This window comes from Phaseolus vulgaris, chromosome 2, assembly GCF_051622355.1.
Source record: "Phaseolus vulgaris cultivar YP4 chromosome 2, ASM5162235v1, whole genome shotgun sequence".
Lineage (NCBI taxonomy): Eukaryota > Viridiplantae > Streptophyta > Magnoliopsida > Fabales > Fabaceae > Phaseolus > Phaseolus vulgaris.
The window spans coordinates 50438108-50458178 of record NC_143499.1 but is presented as its reverse complement, the minus strand read 5'-3'; the positions used below and the strand labels follow the sequence as shown (position 1 = coordinate 50458178).

The 20071-nt window shown below is 34.8% G+C and overlaps 2 protein-coding genes across 2 annotated transcripts; one reads left to right on the top strand and one right to left on the bottom strand.

The window, feature by feature from the left end:
• Positions 1–206: 206 nt before the first annotated feature.
• D-CDES (D-cysteine desulfhydrase) lies at positions 207–5014 on the top strand. The gene is made up of 9 exons (XM_068615371.2): positions 207–548; positions 656–721; positions 810–1115; positions 1483–1574; positions 2394–2486; positions 2825–2882; positions 2959–3072; positions 3392–3489; positions 4588–5014. The coding sequence occupies exons 1-9, from the start codon at positions 426–428 to the stop codon at positions 4790–4792; spliced, it is 1155 nt and encodes a 384-aa protein (XP_068471472.2). The 5' UTR covers positions 207–425; the 3' UTR covers positions 4793–5014.
• A 363-nt stretch (positions 5015–5377) lies between these two features.
• Positions 5378–18658, bottom strand: LOC137813071 (uncharacterized). Its single transcript, XM_068615368.2, has 8 exons — positions 18258–18658; positions 16889–18107; positions 13115–14459; positions 8274–8553; positions 7621–7728; positions 7257–7535; positions 6526–6669; positions 5378–6138 (listed from the first exon to the last, which is right to left on the bottom strand). The coding sequence occupies exons 2-8, from the start codon at positions 18090–18092 to the stop codon at positions 5950–5952; spliced, it is 3549 nt and encodes a 1182-aa protein (XP_068471469.2). The 5' UTR covers positions 18093–18107; positions 18258–18658; the 3' UTR covers positions 5378–5949.
• Between the last annotated feature and the right edge of the window lie 1413 nt (positions 18659–20071).

Genomic DNA, 20071 nt, shown 5'->3' with positions numbered 1-20071 from the left:
TAGATTAAAGAGAGAAATGATTAAGAATGGGAAGGAGAAGGGAAGTTGTTTAAGTATAAAATGATATGAATGATTAAAGTATTATTGTTTTATAACAAAATGTTGTGTTTGATTGGATGAGTAATGTGTTAGTAAAATATAAAGTTCGGAAACTCTTAGTAACATAAATATAAGTATAAGTAAAATATCTAATTCAAAAAATATTTATTAAAGTTTTGATAATCGTAGCAAAATAAAAATATTTATTGAATATACTCTTTCACATAATATCTATTTTGTCTCGTGTATCAATGTTCATGTCCGAGTGAATATGTGTTATAGTTACATAGGTTGTGAGGAGAGTGTGGGTATGATGATGTAAAAGGAAAAGATATTGTATTGTCTTGCATTAAGTAGAGGTATAGAGAGAGAAAGAGGTGGTAAAAATGGCGTCATCGTGTTCAGGGTCAGGCATGGGGTTTGAGTTCCTGACGAAGAAGCCGTACACTCCGCCGTCGTGGGCGTCCCATCTCCACCCTTTACCTTCCAACGTCTTCTCTCTTGCCCATGTTTGTATCTATTTCTAAGACCTATAAAGTTCTTTAAAGGTTCTTCAATTCTCCAATTCTTCAATTCTCCAATTCCCCTACTCAACTCTCTCCATGCTCTCTCTCAGCTTCCCACTCCCATTCACAGATGGAACCTTCCGAATCTGCCGCCCAATACGGAGCTCTGGATCAAGGTATGTTGCCCAATACGCATGCATCCTCTTCCGTTATTCTATTCCTTCTTTCTTCCTCATTCACTCACCTCTAGCTATTGTTGCCTAGCGAGACGACCTTTCCGGAATGCAGCTCAGTGGAAACAAAGTCAGGAAATTGGAGTTCCTGATGGCCGACGCCGTTGCGCAGGGTGCCGACTCTGTCATCACCATCGGAGGCATCCAGAGCAACCATTGTCGCGCCACTGCCGTCGCCGCTAAGTATTTAAACCTTGACTGTTTTCTCATTCTCCGCACCTCCAACCTCCTTGTTAACCAAGATCCGGGACTCACAGGCAATCTTCTCGTTGAGCGTCTTGCTGGAGCTCACGTTCACCTTATATCCAAAGAAGAGTATTCAAAAATTGGAAGCGTGGTCAGCCTACTCAACTCATCTCTCATTCTTTCATTCATTACATCGTATTTCCTTTTTCTGCCTTTTCTTTTAACCATCATCGCATTTACTTAGTTATGTTCATTACTTATTCAATTCCATCAACTTTACCTACTGCACATGATTGCTTTCAAACTCGCACATGCCCTCCTTAACATTAAATGCCAACAAATATTATTGTACCTATTTGACAGACTAACACTTCCTTCGAGTCACAATCATGGTGAAATGTTTATTTTAGCTGGAATGCTGCATAATATATTTCGCCTCTGTTTTGAGTTGGCTGAGTTTATATGTTTTTATTGCAAGTATTGCTGAATGATATTTTATCCATTGAACTTTTTCTTAGACACTCACCACTATCCTAAAAGAAAAGTTGATAAAGGAAGGGAGGAGGCCATATGTTATACCCGTTGGGGGATCAAACTCTTTGGGAACATGGTGAGTGAGACTATATCATTACTTTCATGCTTTTTATAACTAAGGTATAATTAAGCTGCCCCTAGTTTCAAACTAATACAAAAATATTTATGTCTCTTGCTTGAGCTTTTGGATATTTGGTCTATGACATGGTTAATGATTCTGTCAATGTTGGGCGGCCCAGCCCATTTTAAGAGTCTAACCCGCAGGAACAAAAAGGGATTAGAATAGCTAGACTTGTATATGAACTTTGTTGCATATACAGAGGGGTGTGTGAACCATCATTGTGTAACCTTGAGCAATTTATCTCAATCACATGTGGTCAAGTTTGCTAAAAGGATTAGGAAGGAAGCTATCATTAAGTGGGAGATTGGGTGTGCTTTAAAATTCGTACTCAATACAAAATTCTTGTCTCTCTCTTTTTCTTTTCTCATTATCTTGGTGCCTAGCAATCAATCCTTCTTCCTAAGCTGATTTTTATGGTTGAGTTAGGCCTAGCTCATTTTAAATTTTAAATTTTTCGCATCAGCCACCATTCATCACGATGAAGTGTTGTGACCTAACTATTTATACTTTGCTATTATTCTTCTATGGTTCCTCAATGCACCTTTATCGTAAAGCTTTGTTGGCGGGATAGTCTTTTACCATGGTCCAAGTACTCTTTTTACCCTAAGATGGTTGTTGTTTTAATATTTTTAGCTGAAAAGGTATCTGTATTGAAATTGGTGAGGGCGTATATACATGGAACTTTTGAACTACTTTGTTCCCAACTTGTGATCGTGGATAACTTTGTTATTTATTTATTTTACATTCTTAGTATGATTAAATTATTCCTTTCAGGGGTTATGTAGAGGCTGTTCGAGAAATTGAGCAACAAATTCAGAGGGGGGCAGACAATATCAAGTTTGACGATATTGTTGTCGCTTGTGGCAGGTTCTGGCCTCTTGATTTCTTCATCTTTTCATTAGCGGTCATCTTCCCCTTTGGTTGGATTCTCTTTATATCTTAGATAGCTACTTTTTTGTAACAACTTTCTGCCATCTCCAATAGGGTAATTAGTAAATTAAGATCTGGTGACAAAATTACGAGTGCTTCCATTAAGTGCTTTCAACTCATAATTTACAACCAAACTTTTCGCTGAATATGACCTTGACCAGTGTTATGATTGATTTTGTAGTTGATACATACACCACCTCAGGAGAACATTATCTATTAAATCATAGTTAATTATATTTTCATCTATTTAATATCGTGCATTTATTAATTTTCAGTGGGGGCACAATTGCTGGTCTGTCGCTCGGATCATCGTTGAGTACACTGAAAGCAAATGTATATCTTCCATTAAGAAAACTCGCATAACCCATGTTTTTGTCAGCCTTTTATGTTATTTATGTGCTTCCTTCAGGTACATGCATTCTCTGTTTGTGATGACCCAGATTACTTTCACAACTTTGCTCAAGGTTTGCTTGATGGACTCAATGCTGGTGTTAACTCGAGAGATATTGTCCACATTCTAAACGTGAGTGTCTTGGTGTTTTTTCTGGTTGGTAAGAGTTATAAAGATTCCTTAGAGAAAGTAATAAAAGATGCTACTTTTCTTGGTCTTGCTGTTTTTGGTTTTTATGTTCTATTTAAGTTGGATAACACCTTATTTAGAGGGGAAAATAATACAGACTGACGGATGATAAACTACCTGAAGAGCTAACATGCGTGTGTGACAAGTCATAACACCGGTCTGTCTGTACAAACAAAACACATACAATTATGATCTGGAAAACTAGCTTCTTTTCTTGGTTTAAATACTTTTTAATTGATAATGAAAATTTAATTGTTCACAGGCCAAGGGTCTTGGCTATGCCATGAATACATCTGAGGAGCTTAATTTTGTAAAAGATGTTGCTGCGGCTACTGGTGTTATTCTTGACCCAGTATACAGGTATTTATTTGTTCCACAGATTGTACACTGTCAAATTGTTTTGTATATGGGTCTATTTGTACAAACTTTTAGGATGGAAAAATAAAAAGAAAAAATTAAATGATTTTTTCACTAAGTTAAAAATTAGCTTATCTAAGTTAATTTGTATAAGTTGTCATATAACTTCTCTAAATTTTTACTCTTTAACTTTTGCCAAGTAATTCACATTTATGGAAAAACTCATTTTATAGTCCCTGTGAAGAAGTTTGTCATGTACTTCTCTAAATTTTTACTTTTTAACTTTTGCATGAACTAATTTAAATTTATCTAAATTCCTTGTGAGAAGATTTTGTCCTAAGAGACTCTAACGAAATTACTTCCGTTGTACATTTACTCATGTTCACATTTTTTGTCCTCTAATTTGAAAAAAAATATTTTGTCTCCTTATTTAAAATATCTGTAATTTTGGATTAATCCTCAATTGAGTCTACATTATTGATTTATTTTATCTCTCATAGTTTAATTAACTAAATCTTTTTTTGATGATACCTCAAAGAATATGTTAGGTCCAGTGTTTAATGAACCAAAATTACAGACTTTCTAAAATAGGAATATCAAATGTTTTTATTTTAAAATAGAGGATCAAAATTGCAGACTAACCAAATATGTATTTAAACCAAAAAGTTAATACTAAGAGTGGTACTATTATTTGATTGGCATCATAGGAGTCATGTAGTTCACATTCATCTTCAGGTAATGGCTAATCGTTAATATTCAAGAGACAAAATAAGTCCTATATAGACTAGTTTTTGAATTTATAAAAACTTGAATCAGTAATACTAAAACTCACGGGCCTTGCTTGTCATCAAACGTGGTGTACCATTCATTAATCCTTGTATCATGTATATGAGAAAGTATTGAATGTTCTTTTGCATTTTTTAGGGTATCAAATTATTTTCCATTCGTTTAGTACTCATTCTTAATTCCTTTACATGTACCTCAAGGGAATTCCTCTGCATATTCCAAACTTGATAGGGAAAAAAATCTTGTTATGAAAATTTAATAGTTTGATGTTATTAGTTGAATATTGCTAAGTTAGTTAACTTCATATTCGGTTAGCGGTAAGGCTGCTTATGCAATGCTGAAAGATATGGTGGAAAATCCAAAGAAGTGGGAAGGGAGAAAGGTCCTCTTCATACATACGGGTGGCCTCCTAGGATTGTATGACAAGGTTGATGAGTTGGCTTCTGTTGTTGGGAATTGGCAGCGAATGGATGTTAATGAATCTGTTCCTAGGCAGGATGGCATTGGAAAGATGTTCTAGAAAAGCAAAGCCAAAAACCCTGCCATTCCCAGCATATATATTTTGTGTCTTTGCCCTAATAAGTTGTATACTTATTTTTAATAGTCATGCACACACTTCTTGATCCTGCCTGAATTTACCATATGATACTAAACTTCTGTGAACACAAGTGACAACAAATCAAGTTTGTTATTATTAATGCCTGTTTTACATTAGAACGTAATAAGAAATATATGTTCTCAATTTGCCAGTACAAAATAATTGGAATTTTTTCCATACATGAATTAAATGTATAAAGTTTTCTACGATGAAAACTAATTTGATGTGTAGAGTAATTGATTGCATATAATCCTAGACTTTGCTGGCATAACTGCGGGGGCACAAGGAGGTGAGATATGGCAATGGATGAGTTATTTAGAATTTAATATTTTTACTTGTTTTATATAACTGTTTACAACTGTTATTTATCTTTATGGCATTTAATTCTGAATATTTGTATAAAAATAAAAATAAAACCGTTGTTTTCTTCAAGAACCTTTAAAAAAACATTTTTATGATTAAAGATGAAAATGAAAGAAAATATATTCTCGACCCAAATGCCTTAACAAAAATTTGAGCAAAAAAACGATAATTATGGCAAATCCCCGATACTGTTAGTAAAACCGAACAAAATGTTACTTAACAGTATCAAGATCCAAATTGATTGCTCACAAATTGAGTTTGAGGTTCCACGCAACGCAAGCACGTGGTCTTAAATGATTCACATTGTCAACAGCTTTTCTTCCCTCCCAAGTGTGGTGTCACACGCCATACAAAATTGGATTGTGTATCTATATAATATATCACAAAAATATAACTAAATAGCCTAAAAGAATTATCACACCATGTACAAGAAGATTCTAAGATTTCCCTGTCCAGTAGAACAAAGAAAGTATAAACCTAACTAACAAAATTACATCGTTTGATCGCATGGTTTGTCACTGGAATACAGCTTGGTTAGGGGAAGAAGAGACAGACATTTCCACACAGCAAAAACACCTTCCAAATGTGGAAGGGCACGACTCTTTCCATTTCCTCTTTAAATGAAAAGCAGTAAGTGGGTCCTCCACTCTGAAACGATGAACCTAACCCAACTTTGGGTATGTCAGATTAGCACCATAAAGAACCCTCCAAATATTTCAAGATGATATGGGTTCATAAGGGTATGATAACCATGGATGTTTCAGGGCTTCAGATGCAGAGGGCCGCTTCTTAGGGTTGACGTCAAGCAAGTGAGCCACAAAGTCAATGAAGCCTTGGTCTCCCATTGGCAATCTATGCCTCAAGGATGTCTTTTTCGGAATCAAGTATTCTAATCTGTTGGTTTCCTGTAGATTGATAAACAATAATTTACTGACAAGCATTCAACTAAAAAATACAGAGGCAACTGCAATTTTAATATAACACGGGAACTAAAATGTCAAGAAGCTAACATCTATGAGAAAAAACTAATAAGCCACTTCTGTTAGTCTCTTCCAAAGCTGTAGATAAATGAAAATTTTACTGCATTGCCTTGTGGTTTCGAGCAGGTTCTGATAATCTCTTTAGAAAAACAGGTTCTAATAATAAAATAAAACTTCCAGTCAAGGCCAGACACTAAACATCTAGTTTAACTTGTTACATAATAGCCCTGGCTCCTAGGGACTGGCTAATCAACACCAATATTCCAGATTGATGGCTATTGCATTTGGTATTGACAGAAATAAGATTATTACCTGATTCCTTTCATAAAGCATATGATTTTTGGTGAAGTACTTATAGGTGTCCCGTCCTTTTGCAAGCATACCTTGATCAATAGAACCAATGATTCCAATCACCCGAGCAAGTAATGTTGAAGGCGAATCATTTTGGAAGAGGACCTACAAGAAGCTTAGATTAGTGCCACTGAAGAAGAATAGAAAATTAATCATGTAAGAAAGGAAAGAAAGCACTGCCCATAACGCAGAGAAATTCTACAACTGCTTTCAACTAAAAATTCAACAATCGCAAAATAAGCAAGTGTATTTGATATTATATTCTAATAACTACCATCGGGTCCAGGAATGGTGCAGAAACAAAAAAACGCTTTTTAACGTAAACAATCTGAAAACCAAAGCAGAACAACTAACTTTAATAACATAAGATTGCTCAAACAAAACAAAAATAACACAAAGCAATGCTGCCTTCAAGCATGGAAGGAATTTAGCATCTCTTCATTACGAGGATAATACGAGTCTATTTAATGATGAAACGTCAGTATCTAGAAAGATACCATCATCAAGAAAAAACTTAATGAATTTAAGTGCTGAAGTTAACTACTTTTTGACCTGAGGTAGTAGAAACATTTTTACACCTTTTGCATGTGAGAACTTTTATGGCTCTAGAGAAAATATTTTCGTACTAAAACCTCAACTGTTTATCAAACTTTGTGACATTTTGAACTGCATTAATCATCTTTGGTCCTTACATTGCCAGTACAAAGTTCTGCCAAGATGCAGCCAAGAGACCAGATGTCAATCTTCTTATCATAAGGAAGTCCCAAAATAACCTCAGGAGCACGATAGGACCTTGACTGAACATAAGAGCAAAGGTGATCTGTCTCAAAACAACTACTTCCAAGATCAATGACCTTCACCTCACATCTACTATAGCTCTTGACCAAAATATTCTCTGGTTTCAAGTCGCAGTGTATTAGTCCAAGGCTATGCAAAAACTGAAGTGCTTCCAAACACTGAATGGTAATTGACTGCATATATAAATTCAGAAGAGTTATCACTGAGAATAGATAAAATGAAAATTAAACATCAAGAAGTAAATGCCACACCACAAACCTGCAATCTTGGCATTGTAAAGTACACTTCACCACCTGATTCTCTATTAAATTTATGAAACTCGTACAAGTTTGCTTTAAGTAGTTCACATACTATTAACAAATGTTCCTGTCATACAATAGAAAAAGAATGAAGACCAGTAAAGTCATTTGAAAAACATGGCATACAATACACTTTTCTGTCATACTATTAATCAATAATTCTGTCATAAATTAACAAATAAATTCAAATCACTTTTCTTTTTGGTGGCAAAGCTCCCATTGTAGGAATATTTAATAATTAAGGACATAAAATATTTAACAAAACTTGGTATCAGTCTTAAAGGTTAATACCATATCCAGGAATAAATTGCAAATTTCAGAAATCAGAAACACTAACTCTACACAGCAGTTATAGTTGAAATTAACAGAACTGAATGATATTTTAGAAGATAGATAAAAAATAATAACAAATAGCAGCAGTCTTCAGCATCACCAAAATATAATAGTTCACAGCGGTATAAATAAAAGTCCAAATAATGGATGATTTGGAAATTATAAAAATGGCAGGAAAAATAATGTAAGATATAGGAAAAATGTATATGTGACTAAAATGACAATTGATTGTATTAAAAAGCAAATAGTAATATCAAGATCAACGGCAAATCCACTTACTCGATAATAAAAATAATCATATAATCGAAGAATGTGATACTTGTCTCCAGGATCATGCTTATTGACATACTTGAGAAGCTTGATCTCATCAAGACTTTGGTCAAAAAAGTCCTTGTTGTTCTTTATAATTTTAACACAAACATCCATGCCTGTCTGTAGGTCATGAGCTTGTATAGCTTTGCTAAATGCAGCAGATCCCAGATACTCCGTAACATGATACCTTCCAGCTATTACAGAATTTAAAACAACATGGAAATTCTTGTCCTCCTCAAAACCAGTTCTGAGCAACAAAACTTAGTTTAAGAAAGACTGATGAGGACAAAAGGGATCACGTTTAAGAAAGACTCTCAAGGATAAAAGGGATAACAAAAAACAATCAAGAAATCATAATGCATAACAAAAAATCACAAGCTATCAAGCTCATTGAGATCCTTTTACATAAGGCAAAAATGAAATGCTTAAAAGTTCCACTATCATCAGCTCACATATATTTACCATTAAGGAAAAAGAAACTACTGTTTCAACAATATCTCTGAAAGAGGTTTCATTATATATTTTCCCAAGACCTTTCTCTTGAAATATAAGAATAAAAATAAAGGATTAAAGCAGCTTTAAGAATTCATGACGATCACCAACTAATCTACAGCACAGTATTACTATGAGTCACAACTGAGCACAGTATCCTTCATTTAAACTTTAAAAAAGACTATATCAGGAATGCTGTAGACATAAACGTACTGACATTGCTAATTACATTGCAACTAAATATGTCAACAACATTACTGTGATAAATAATGCATTTTTTCACTAAGTATGGCCAATAGTACTCAGTTCTGAATCCAGCCTTTGGAAAGTAGAGGAGGTTATACAAATTGAAAGGGAAATCGTGGGGGTCATTTTTGGTTGTGGTCAAGGACATACTTATGGTAGACGCACTATTCAATTCAGGTTTGCTCCAAGTATGGCCATACTGCATTAACATGCTACAACAGGTTCAATCTGCAGTATCAGTAGTCAAACAGTGGAGGTTCCGACTGGTCTCAACAATGGAATCAATCTAATTCATCTTAGTAGAGTTCTCATTCATAGAAGTATGATAATCCTTATCAGTGGAATCTATATGGTTCCTCTCAGTTGCAATCACAACAGCAGAAACAGTATAATCAAGGAAAACAGCCTCAGGCTATGGTTGTAAATTTTGATCGTGCATCAAACTCAACTTGGTTTCCTGATTCAGAGGCTTCCTACCATTTGATAAATAATGCTCAAAACATACAGCAGAATTCTCCCTTTGAAGGTCTGATCAAATATTTGTTGGTAATGGTCAAGGTTTGAAAATCCTCTCTTTTGGTTCCGCAAAAATTTTATCACCATGTAACTCTCGTGTCCAATTAGTACTTCATAATATTTTACACGTCCCTCATATAACAAGAAATCTTGTCAGTGGAAGCAAATTTGCTTACGACAATCTGATATATTTTGAGTTTCATTTTCATTCTAGTAATTGTTTTGTTAAAGCTCAAGATTCCAATGAAATTCTCCTTCAAGGTCATGTTGGTCCTGATTAACCCTATCAGTTTTCCAGTCTGCCTCTCTCAGCTACACATTTGTCCAATTCTCAGCAATTTCCTTGTATAACAACTGTTTCTAATTGTAGTAATTATGTTGTGCCAAGTAGTGCATATACTTGGCATCATATTAGGACACCTGGTTTAAATGTTCTCCATCTTGTCTTTCAACAATATAATATCAAATTTCCTAATAAAGTAGAGTTTCCCTTTTGTTCCGAATGTTGTGTGGGAAAAGCTCATTGTTTACCCTCTCAATTATCTCAAACTAAATATGAATTTCCTTTCGAATAGATATACAGTGAACTGTGGAGACCTACACCCATTAAATCTAAGGGTAATTTCCATTATTACATACCTTTTGTTGATGCCAACTGACGGTTCACATGGATATATCTTACAAATTCTCCTTCAAGGTCATGTTGGTCCTGATTAACCCTATCAGTTTTCCGGTCTGCCTCTGTCAGCTACACATTTGTCCAATTCTCAGCAATTTCCTTGTATAACAACTGTTTCTAATTGTAGTAATTATGTTGTGCCAAGTAGTGCATATACTTGGCATCTCATATTAGGACACCTGGTTTAAATGTTCTCCATCTTGTCTTTCAACAATATAATATCAAATTTCCTAATAAAGTAGAGTTTCCCTTTTGTTCCGAATGTTGTGTGGGAAAAGCTCATTGTTTACCCTCTCAATTATCTCAAACTAAATATGAATTTCCTTTCGAATAGATATACAGTGAACTGTGGAGACCTACACCCATTAAATCTAAGGGTAATTTCCATTATTACATACCTTTTGTTGATGCCAACTGACGGTTCACATGGATATATCTTACAAATAAATAGCCTTAATTATTTTTAAAAATTAAAACTAAGGTTGAGCTGCAATTTATTAGGCACATCAAACCTTTACAATCTGATTCCAGAGGTGAATTGTGTGCCGCTACTAACTACCTTAAAGACATAAGCATTACTCATCGTTTGATGTGTCCTGGCACTCTTCACCAAAATGGCGTTGTTGAGAGAAACCAGAGGCATATAGTTGAAATGGGTCTTTCTCTTCTCAGTCAAGCTTCTATTCCCTTAACGATATCAGCATGCCTTCACTATGGTTGCATCATAATTAGGTTACCCTGTGTTCCTCTTCAATTTGCCACAACCTAAACTCCTTTATTTCAAACCTACCCAAATTACAACTTTCTCAAGGTCTTTGGGTATGCTCACTTTCCTTTTTTAGACTTTATAATGCTCTAAAGCTTGAGTTTAGATCACTAAGTATATCTTTATGGGGTATTCCACCAGTTCATACAGGATATATATGTCTATCTCCAACTGGCAGAGTGTTTATTTCTAAAGATGTCATCTTCATCTTTCTTCATCTCAACACCCTTACTTCTATTTCACCTTTTGTTTCTGCCTATATTCCTGAAATATATCATCCTAATTCCACTATACCTGCAGCTCCACAAGTCATTCAATTAGATTCCACAGGTCAGTCCACTTCCTCTTCTTTAGGTGAGTCTTTCGTCCCAAATTCAGAAGCTTTTATACAGTATCGAACCTTAAGCAGAGTCCTCTAGTCAAAATAACCCCTCTAGCTCTAACCTTAGACCTGCCAACACTCCCCCTCACAAGACCTAAAATGGGATTATGCAACCAAGAATTTACCCTACACTCTTCTCAATTTGCCACTCCCTATACTACATTATTTCAAACCTCCCCAAATTACAATTTTCTCAAGGTCTTTGTGCTCACTTTCCTTTTCTTACACGCTATAATGCTCTGAAGCTTGAGTTTAGATCAACTAAGTGTATCTTTTTGCGGTATTCCACCAGTCATACGGGATATATATGTTTATCTCCAACTGGCAGAGTTTTTATTTCTAAAGATGTCATCTTTAATAAGCATAGATTTCCTTATCTTCATCTTTCTTTTCAACCACAGCAACACCCTTACTTCTTGTTAAAATAAGAGAGAGGCATAGGATGAATCTCTATTGTGTATTGAGGGCATAGGGTTATGCATTTATAAATATAAAAATACAAAGAGATGGGTCAAAGCCCGTTACATTTAATACCCCCCTCAAGATGGTTCATATAAATAGTATGTACCAAACAGATCTTGATGACAGTAGATCCACTGAGGCTGCCATTGACTTTGGACCTAAATTAGTTTCTTGGTAGTCAAGGAAACAAATTATGGTTTCAAGATCTAGCACAAAAATTGAATATAGGAGTTTAGCTATTGCTACAACTGACGTATTATGGATACAGACTGTTTCATGTCACAAGAGCCTTCTTTGTATAAGTCTATTGTTGGTGCACTTCAGTATGTGACTATAACACATCCTGAATTGAGTTTTTCTGTCAACTTGGTATGCTAGTCTATGGCTTCTACTTAAGTCTCATTAGGTTGTTGTTAAAAGAGTATTGAGATATCTTAAAGGGGCCTAACATTGTGGTCTCATTGTTCATCCTGCCATTCCTCATTAAACTCTAGCTATTAGAGCTTCCTATGATGCAGATTGGGTAACACATCATGATGACAGAAGATCTACTTCTGGGGCTGCCATTTACTTGGGACCTAATTTTGTTCCATGGTGGTCAAGAAAACAAATTGGGGTTTCAAGATCTAGCACAAAAGCTGAATATAGGAGTTTAGCTGCTGCTACAGCTGACATATTATGTATACTCCTCATGGAACTTTCAGTTCCTCATTCTACTTGTTCTGTGTGACAATCTCAGTGCTGTTAATTTGGCTCATAATCCTGTTCTTCATGCAAGAACCTTAGCACACGGAGCTTGATGTGTTCTTTGTCTGCAAAAGGTTAATAACAAGCAGCATGTTGTTCAACACACTCCTGATCAGGATAAATGGGCAGATCTTCTTACCAAGACTTTCTCTCCTACTAGATTTTCCTTTCTTAGGGACAAACTCAGCATAACTGAGGGTTATACTCTGTTTGACATGTATTGGATCTGTTAGTGTTCTTGTTTCCCTTAGACAGTTGTTTTCTGTTAGACTTTACAACTAACTTGTAACTGGGCTTTATATAGTCATATCATACGTTATCAGAGTCTCAAATTCATCTCGTATCTTTTACCCTTTTCATAATAATAAATCAGTGTATTGGTTTTATATCACAAATGATTTGTTAATTGAGGCAAATAGTAAGCATGTTTATTGGACCGGTAGGTAAACACCATGATTAGTGATTATAGCCCAGATCAGCACATGAACACAAACAAACACCACTTATTGAAAACATGCCTGTTTTTCCTGTGCACAATCTTTAGATTGAAGATTTCCAGTTCCTCCTCCTGTGCCTTTATCTGCCTTACTTGCTCTTGCACAGCTGCTACCTCTTCATCCTCTGCTCCTAGATCATCTTCCCTTGCAATTCCAGTCTTTTCATCCTCTTCCACCTTCACATGCTCTCTTTCAGAATATCCACAATTTGAAATTGTTGTTGGAGACGAGTTTCTGGATCTTACATTGTTAGCATTATAATCATCCCTAGAACTTCTAGCAGGTGATGAATCACTACTCTTTTGCCTCCACGAAGCAAGCATGTCCTCAGTTTCCACAAATGCACTAAGACAGTCGTCAATTTCATCTGCATTGCCGTTATTTGACCACAGGGACTTATCAGTGGAAGTCTGAATCATCTCACCATCCTTCAAAGATAGGGGAAAAGAGAAGTTCCCATCACCATGAGTTTTTATCTGGAACTGTGCATCTCTGTCACCTCCTATGACATATTTATTTGACTCACTCTTGTCATTGTTCTTATTTTTGTTAGATTTGTTAGTAGATTTCTTATCCAAATCACGATGGGAGTGCCTGAAACCACCAAGCCTGTCATGATCATGGAAATATTCTAGATCTCCTTCACTACTACCACCAACCAAACTTTCCCGCACTTCACTACCAATATCTGCAACATCACTATTGATCCCTACCCCAATTGACCTAACAGAACCATGTTGATCATCATCCATATTGATGTCCTCTAGCCGTGATCTTACATTATCATTCAATACCCTTCCATCTCCTAGCATCATCAGTTCATTAGTTTGAGGGACAAAGCCCCGCCAGACCGGTTCTGCACACATAAGGTTCAATTCTTCTTCATCCATCAATTGCCCATCATATTGAGCCATTAAATCATTATCATTGGTCCTTCCATACTCAGTAACGGGTAGACCAATAGAATCATCAGTAGCTGTGACTGGTTCAACATTATTTGCCTGAAGATATGGCTCCCCGGAAAAGTAAGAATCCTCCTCAGCAAAAGATTGATCATCATCCTCATTTTTGGCCAGACCTCTTTCCTGAGGATCTGGAACACTTTCATGCCCAGTCCCTTTTTCATTGTCACTAGGGTAATCAATTTCATGCGCCAAAAACCAGGTCTCATCGTCAATAGGTTGCCTCATGTACCCAACATCCTCATCATCATCGTATTCATCAGAGTCCCAATATTCATTCGGATAGTCAATAGATTCACTCAATCCATCACCAACTGTAGCAAATCCTGATACAAGATCGGATGTATCCTCCGCTATCCCTTGACTTACAGATAACCAACTGCCCCCTGTAGCCCTCCTCATACCTGAAGCATATATCAAAAAGTCAAAAACACCCTTCAGTGCATTTGAACAAGTATATCAAACAAACAATAAGTACATGCAATCAGATATAAACAAGTGGTAGCTAGGTGTACCCAGAAAATTGAGAAGATTTAGGATCAATTCTAGATTCTAGATAGAGTATTCAATCCATAGTACAATGATTCTGGCACCATTTCCTTATTCATTTCCTTTCATGGCAGATGTATCAACATTTTTTTCAAATTAAGCTCAATTCGTCTTGTATAGTCTTTATTCTCTTAACTGAAAATCAAAAGAGGAAAAGAACAAAATGCTAATAACTTCGCTTATTTTATGCATTGCTATTGGAAAGATATGAGAAAATAAATAGATGTCTATAGAAACCAAAAAGAAAGTGAAATTATGCATCAAGTACAGCAGAAAGATTTGCTTCTTATTTCAATTAATACCTTATTTTTCCTCCAATTACCACACTGTAAATATTCAAACATTTGTTGTTAACTTTAAAATTTTTTGTAAACCTTCTTATAGGAAATTTACGAAATAACTTCAATCTCCTGTGGATGTTTTTATTCAACGCAAAAAGGGGAAAGTACAGCCATGACAAAGATTAGACATTCTCCCAAGTTCCAAGCAGAAAATTACAAACTAAACTCCTATAACCTATCAGCTATGCACAGAGCAGTCCTCTGCAGTGGCTCAAGGGGCAATTTAGAACGAACTAATATGTCAAATTGTCAAAACTAGAAACATACAACCTAGAAAAAAGATAAGCAAAATACATGAAAATCCATCGTGGTGGTATGGAACAGAAAAGCAACTAAAACTAAATCTCCAAAATTTAATTAAGAAAAGAAATGCCACTAGGGCATTTGTTTGATTAAGAAAAGGCAAAACGTATTAAATGGAAGGTAAAAAAATTTAATTCATTAGAACTAAAATTTATTTCTTACTTTCTTTTCAAGTAACTTTAAAAAATTAATAGATGCTATACTTTCCTTATCGAGTACTCCAAGCACACTGATCACAAGACCTCGTAGTTATTAGAATTTGACCATTCAAAATCCAAACCATAATTTGATAAAATTTGGCCACTCAATGATTCATATCAGGTCATAAATCACATATGATGTTCTCAATGGTAGATTATTAAGATAAAAATATTTTCAATATCTCCATAGTAATTAGGAAAAAAATATCTTTAGAACCTTCTTATTCATTATGGCATATTTTTATTTCCTTATCTTAAAGGCTTTCATTATCACAAATAGAGATGATGAGAAGTAATTGGTGTGGTTGTTATCAATAAAATAATTTTTTATTTTCTTATATAGTTCAAGTTGGTATCAGATCCTATCCTAGAGAGGTTTGTTGGGTTTATTGTGTCACCCACTATGGAATCACCCATAAATATATGATTCTACGTTTGAGATGTCTAATCCTTGGCCCAGAGGGATGTGTTGGAGAAACCAAATTAACTAGAATTATGATCAAATTATAATATATAAGTGGGCACAAACGTCACCTCATAAACCAGTTTTGTGAAGTAGAATTAGGCTTAAAAATTTTACTTTCTAATATGGTATCAGAGTCAATCTTAGCAAGATTTGTTGGGTCTATCATACAACCCGTTATTGGTCACTATCAGACCAATCATAAATATCTAGTTTCACATTGACTAGAGGTATTACCAAATTATAATATAGGTAGGAGCAAACCTCACCTTACCAAGCCAATTTTGTAAGGTTGAGTTACGCTTAAAGTTCAATTTTCTAAGATGCTATCAAAGCCAATTATAGAGAAGTTTGTTGGGCTTATCATGTAACCTGCTATCGGGTTACTATTGAACCACCCACAAGTATCTAGTCCAAAACTCGAGACTTCTAGTTCTTTATGTGAATCAATGTAAGGTATGGATAAATTATAGTACATAAGTAGATGCAAACTTCACCTTACAAATTGATTTATAGAGTTGAATTAGGCTTAAAGTCCACTTTCTAAGATGATATTGTTGTATCCAGGATTTACCACTAGGCCAAAAGTTATAGCTAATGATAGATTCCAAGATCTTGCTTTAGTTGATGACTTTTGATTGACTTTCAACAACCTACATAACTACTTGGACTCCTAGTCATGGGATTCGATTTTTTTCAAACCTTAATTAGCTTATAGAACAGTTGATTCTCTACTAGCCAAAAGCCTAAAATATATGTTTCCCTTAAATAACATGGATTTAAGATTCAACTACTGAAACTTTGAACTGACATTTTACAAATAAAATTGAGGAAAGGTTTCCCATTTACAAAATAAGCTATTATCATGACCAACCAAAAAATGTAGCTGCTAATAAGCCCAAAAGGGAAACCATCAATCAAAAGGCAGAAAACATTTGCGAACAAATGACATTTATTCCTTGTAAATATAAGCTAACCTGAAGGATTAATTTCTTGTCCAATAGGTACATCCAGATATGAACCAATAAGAAAAGTGCTGTCAGTACGAGGGGGTTTTGAAGTTGGCCCATCTCGCTCAAACTTCTCTTCCCAGTTAACAACCAGGGGCTTATCATCTGACTTGAGTTTAACAGGAGGAAGCCTTGGAAACTCTTCCTTCTCATTTTCAGGTGGAATAGGAAATCTTAAGCTGCCAATCAACTTCTGTTCAGAACTGACTGGTGTCTTGACCAAGTAAATAGACCTCCCTGATTCATCCACCTCTTTTATGAATGTTCTGGTATCACTAATTTCTACTCTTTTTTTCTCCTCCTTTTTGTCAGAATAAGTGGCATCATCGAAGCTTGTAGATACATCCCCTTTCGAGAAGGGGAAGACTGTCTTGACACAATTTTTGCAGGAATCTGAAGAAGAATTCACATTCTCATCCACTCTTGACCAGGGTTTATCTGTAAAGTTCACTTTAAGAGATGAACTATTGAATTTAAGCTGCCGATCAAGTTCCATAGGTTCTTTACTTTGCACAAGGTCGTACTTAAGATCCACCGAGGCTTTACTACTACTTCCAGGCCAAAGAGATTTTTTGTCTGCAAGGGCAGCATTTTCCTCCCCAGACTTTGAACTGGTATTGGCAACACTTGGATCCACAGTTTCATTAGTTTGACGTTTTGATTGTTGGGATACGGTGGCCTTCAAACTCAAAATATTATTAGCCCTACTGCCAGCATCGTTTTGGTAAGGCTCCACAGGAGTTTTGCCAGGGTTGAACTTCCATGAGTATAAATCAAGCATGCTATCCTCTGAAGTCTTGGAGAAAATGAAGTTCTTATCACTAGTCCAAACCTCTTCATCCGATTTACTCCGTTCAACCAAAGTGGGAGCAGCAGTTTCCCATTTGCTTTCGGTGGCATTTCGACCATTCTCACACTCGATTTCCGTGATGATCAGTTCATTAGAAAACTCAAGAGTGTCCACCCCTTGAATCTCAAGCACAGGCTTCCCCTTATTACTTTGAGGCACAACAAATGAGGCATTTTCTTCCAATGTGAGCTTCTGAAGGAAGCCATTCAAGTCAGGGCGATTAATTATCTCACTGCGCAAAGCTGCTTCGGCTCTAGTGAATCGGTTCCTCCGAAGAAACTCCAAAATGACATCAACTGAGCTTGTGTTGAAGTCCGCCATAGCGAAGTCAAGTCCCTAAGAGCAGGAGCCAAGACTCAACGAAAGAAACAATAACAGAGTTGAGCAGGGAAAGGGCAAAAAGAAGAGGCGGCATTGCGGATAAAAGAGAACAGCACAGGTGTTTGTATAAAAGAGATGATATTGAAGGTGGAGGGGGCAGCTTACCCGGTATCAGGCAGAAGGAAGTGGCGCCATTGGCAGTGGTAATGATGGAAGCAAAGCACTAGTAGCAGGAGAAATCAATGGTTGGAAAACCTAACCGAACCTGGGTTCGAAAATCCAATCGCGATCGACGGGAGTGGAAGCAGAGCAGTATAAGGGCAGTGAATGTGGATAAAATTGGAATGCCGGAGAGAAAGCCAATGAATCAGGATCTGATTCTGAAGGAAGGGTTTTACCTTTCTTCAGGATTTGGAAGCAAGAAGTTAGAACAGTAATAATAGAATAAAAGAGAAGAAGGAGAAGAAGAAGAAACAACAGAAGCTGGTATTAAAGTGAATACTAATAAGAAGAGAGGGAGCTAGAAAGGGTTGAGTAGGTAGTTTAGTGTTGGGTTCTCTTCCCTTACACTTTTCCTCTTCTACTTGATATTTGAATAAAGGTTTATTTATATTTTCGTAAAAAAAATATATAACGAAATTTTACTACTTAATTTATAATTTATTCATTAAAAAATCATTTCATTTATATAATAGATTTTTAAAAAAAAATATATAATAAGCTATAATTTATCTATTTTTTATAATTTTTTTATTTTTAATAATATTTTTTTTTAATGATGATACATCATTATTGTTATTTGAGATGTTAAAAGTTACATAATAATTTAAGCTTTATAAAAAAATCCTGTGTGTAAATTCTGTTATTTTTACCCAATTAAAGATTATTAGTTATTTAAACTATTTTTAAAATATACTTTAATTAAATTTACATCATATTTCAACCATTCAAAAACACTCTCAACAAACATTAAATCCAAAACCCTTAAACACTCGAGCTTTCATAAAAAACAACCTATGATAAATAATGTTTACCCATTAAGCACTAATCTTATATGCAGTTTTTTAAGTAGACTATATATGGCTATTGCAATAAAAAAAAATCTAAAAATACTCTGTTTGTACTAGATAAATATTTTTAGTTGGAAAAGTTAAAATTAACTTGTTTATGTTAGAATTAATTTATAAAAGATCCGTTTAATAACTTTTTAAAAATAATTTTGAATTCATAAAAAACTTATTTTATTTTATTTCTGTGTTTAAAAAATAGTGGTAGAAAAGTTTGTCTTTATCATATTCTTAATGATTAAGTTTTTAAGAGAAATAAAACATCCGAAGTAAGTTTATTTTAGACAGAAGTACGTTGCAATCAACTTAGTGATATATTAATTTTATGAACCTTCTTGCTTGGTACGTGTCTTCTTGTTTGGTACTTTTCTTTTGTTAGTGATATAATAGACACCAACATGAAGAACAATGAAGAGTTAACATTCCTGCATACTTAAATCTCCATTCTTTTTATTCCAGCAATTTGTGTATAATGTTTAATTCTTTCTGCTCCTATAAAACTGGATAATTTCTTATATTTATCTGTTTAGTATTTGATTCTCGATTTTGATAGGATTTCTAAACTCAAGTCAGCTCTCAATTAATATAAATAAATTATATAATAATAGTTCAAAATACATTATTTTATAATGTTTACTTATTTATACCAATTAAGTTATTTTTTTACATTTACAAATAACTATAATAAATATGAGTAACTCGTAATATATTCTTAATCATAGTTTATTAATTGTTTAATTTGTGATATCGTTAATTAGGTAATTAAAGTCTAATTTTAGTTTTCATACACTCATTGAAGGCGTTATCAACACGTCGAGAAGAATATATGATCACCTCCCAATACACTTTCATTATCAATAAAGATAATATAATGATTGTTGTTACTTAAGATGTCAGCCTACTTGAGATGTC

Bases quoted from the DNA above. Each gene is read 5' to 3' on its own strand.
- D-CDES (XM_068615371.2), top strand. From the start codon at position 426: ATGGCGTCATCGTGTTCAGGGTCAGGCATGGGGTTTGAGTTCCTGACG. The intron at 1,575-2,393 runs GTGAGTGAGACT...TATTCCTTTCAG, and splicing joins TCAAACTCTTTGGGAACATG to GGGTTATGTAGAGGCTGTTC. The intron at 2,883-2,958 runs GTATATCTTCCA...TGCTTCCTTCAG, and splicing joins TGAGTACACTGAAAGCAAAT to GTACATGCATTCTCTGTTTG.
- LOC137813071 (XM_068615368.2), bottom strand. From the start codon at position 18,092: ATGGCGGACTTCAACACAAGCTCAGTTGATGTCATTTTGGAGTTTCTT. The intron at 14,460-16,888 runs GTTAGCTTATAT...TATATGCTTCAG, and splicing joins ACAAGAAATTAATCCTTCAG to GTATGAGGAGGGCTACAGGG. The intron at 7,536-7,620 runs GTTTGTGGTGTG...TTATATATGCAG, and splicing joins TTACAATGCCAAGATTGCAG to TCAATTACCATTCAGTGTTT.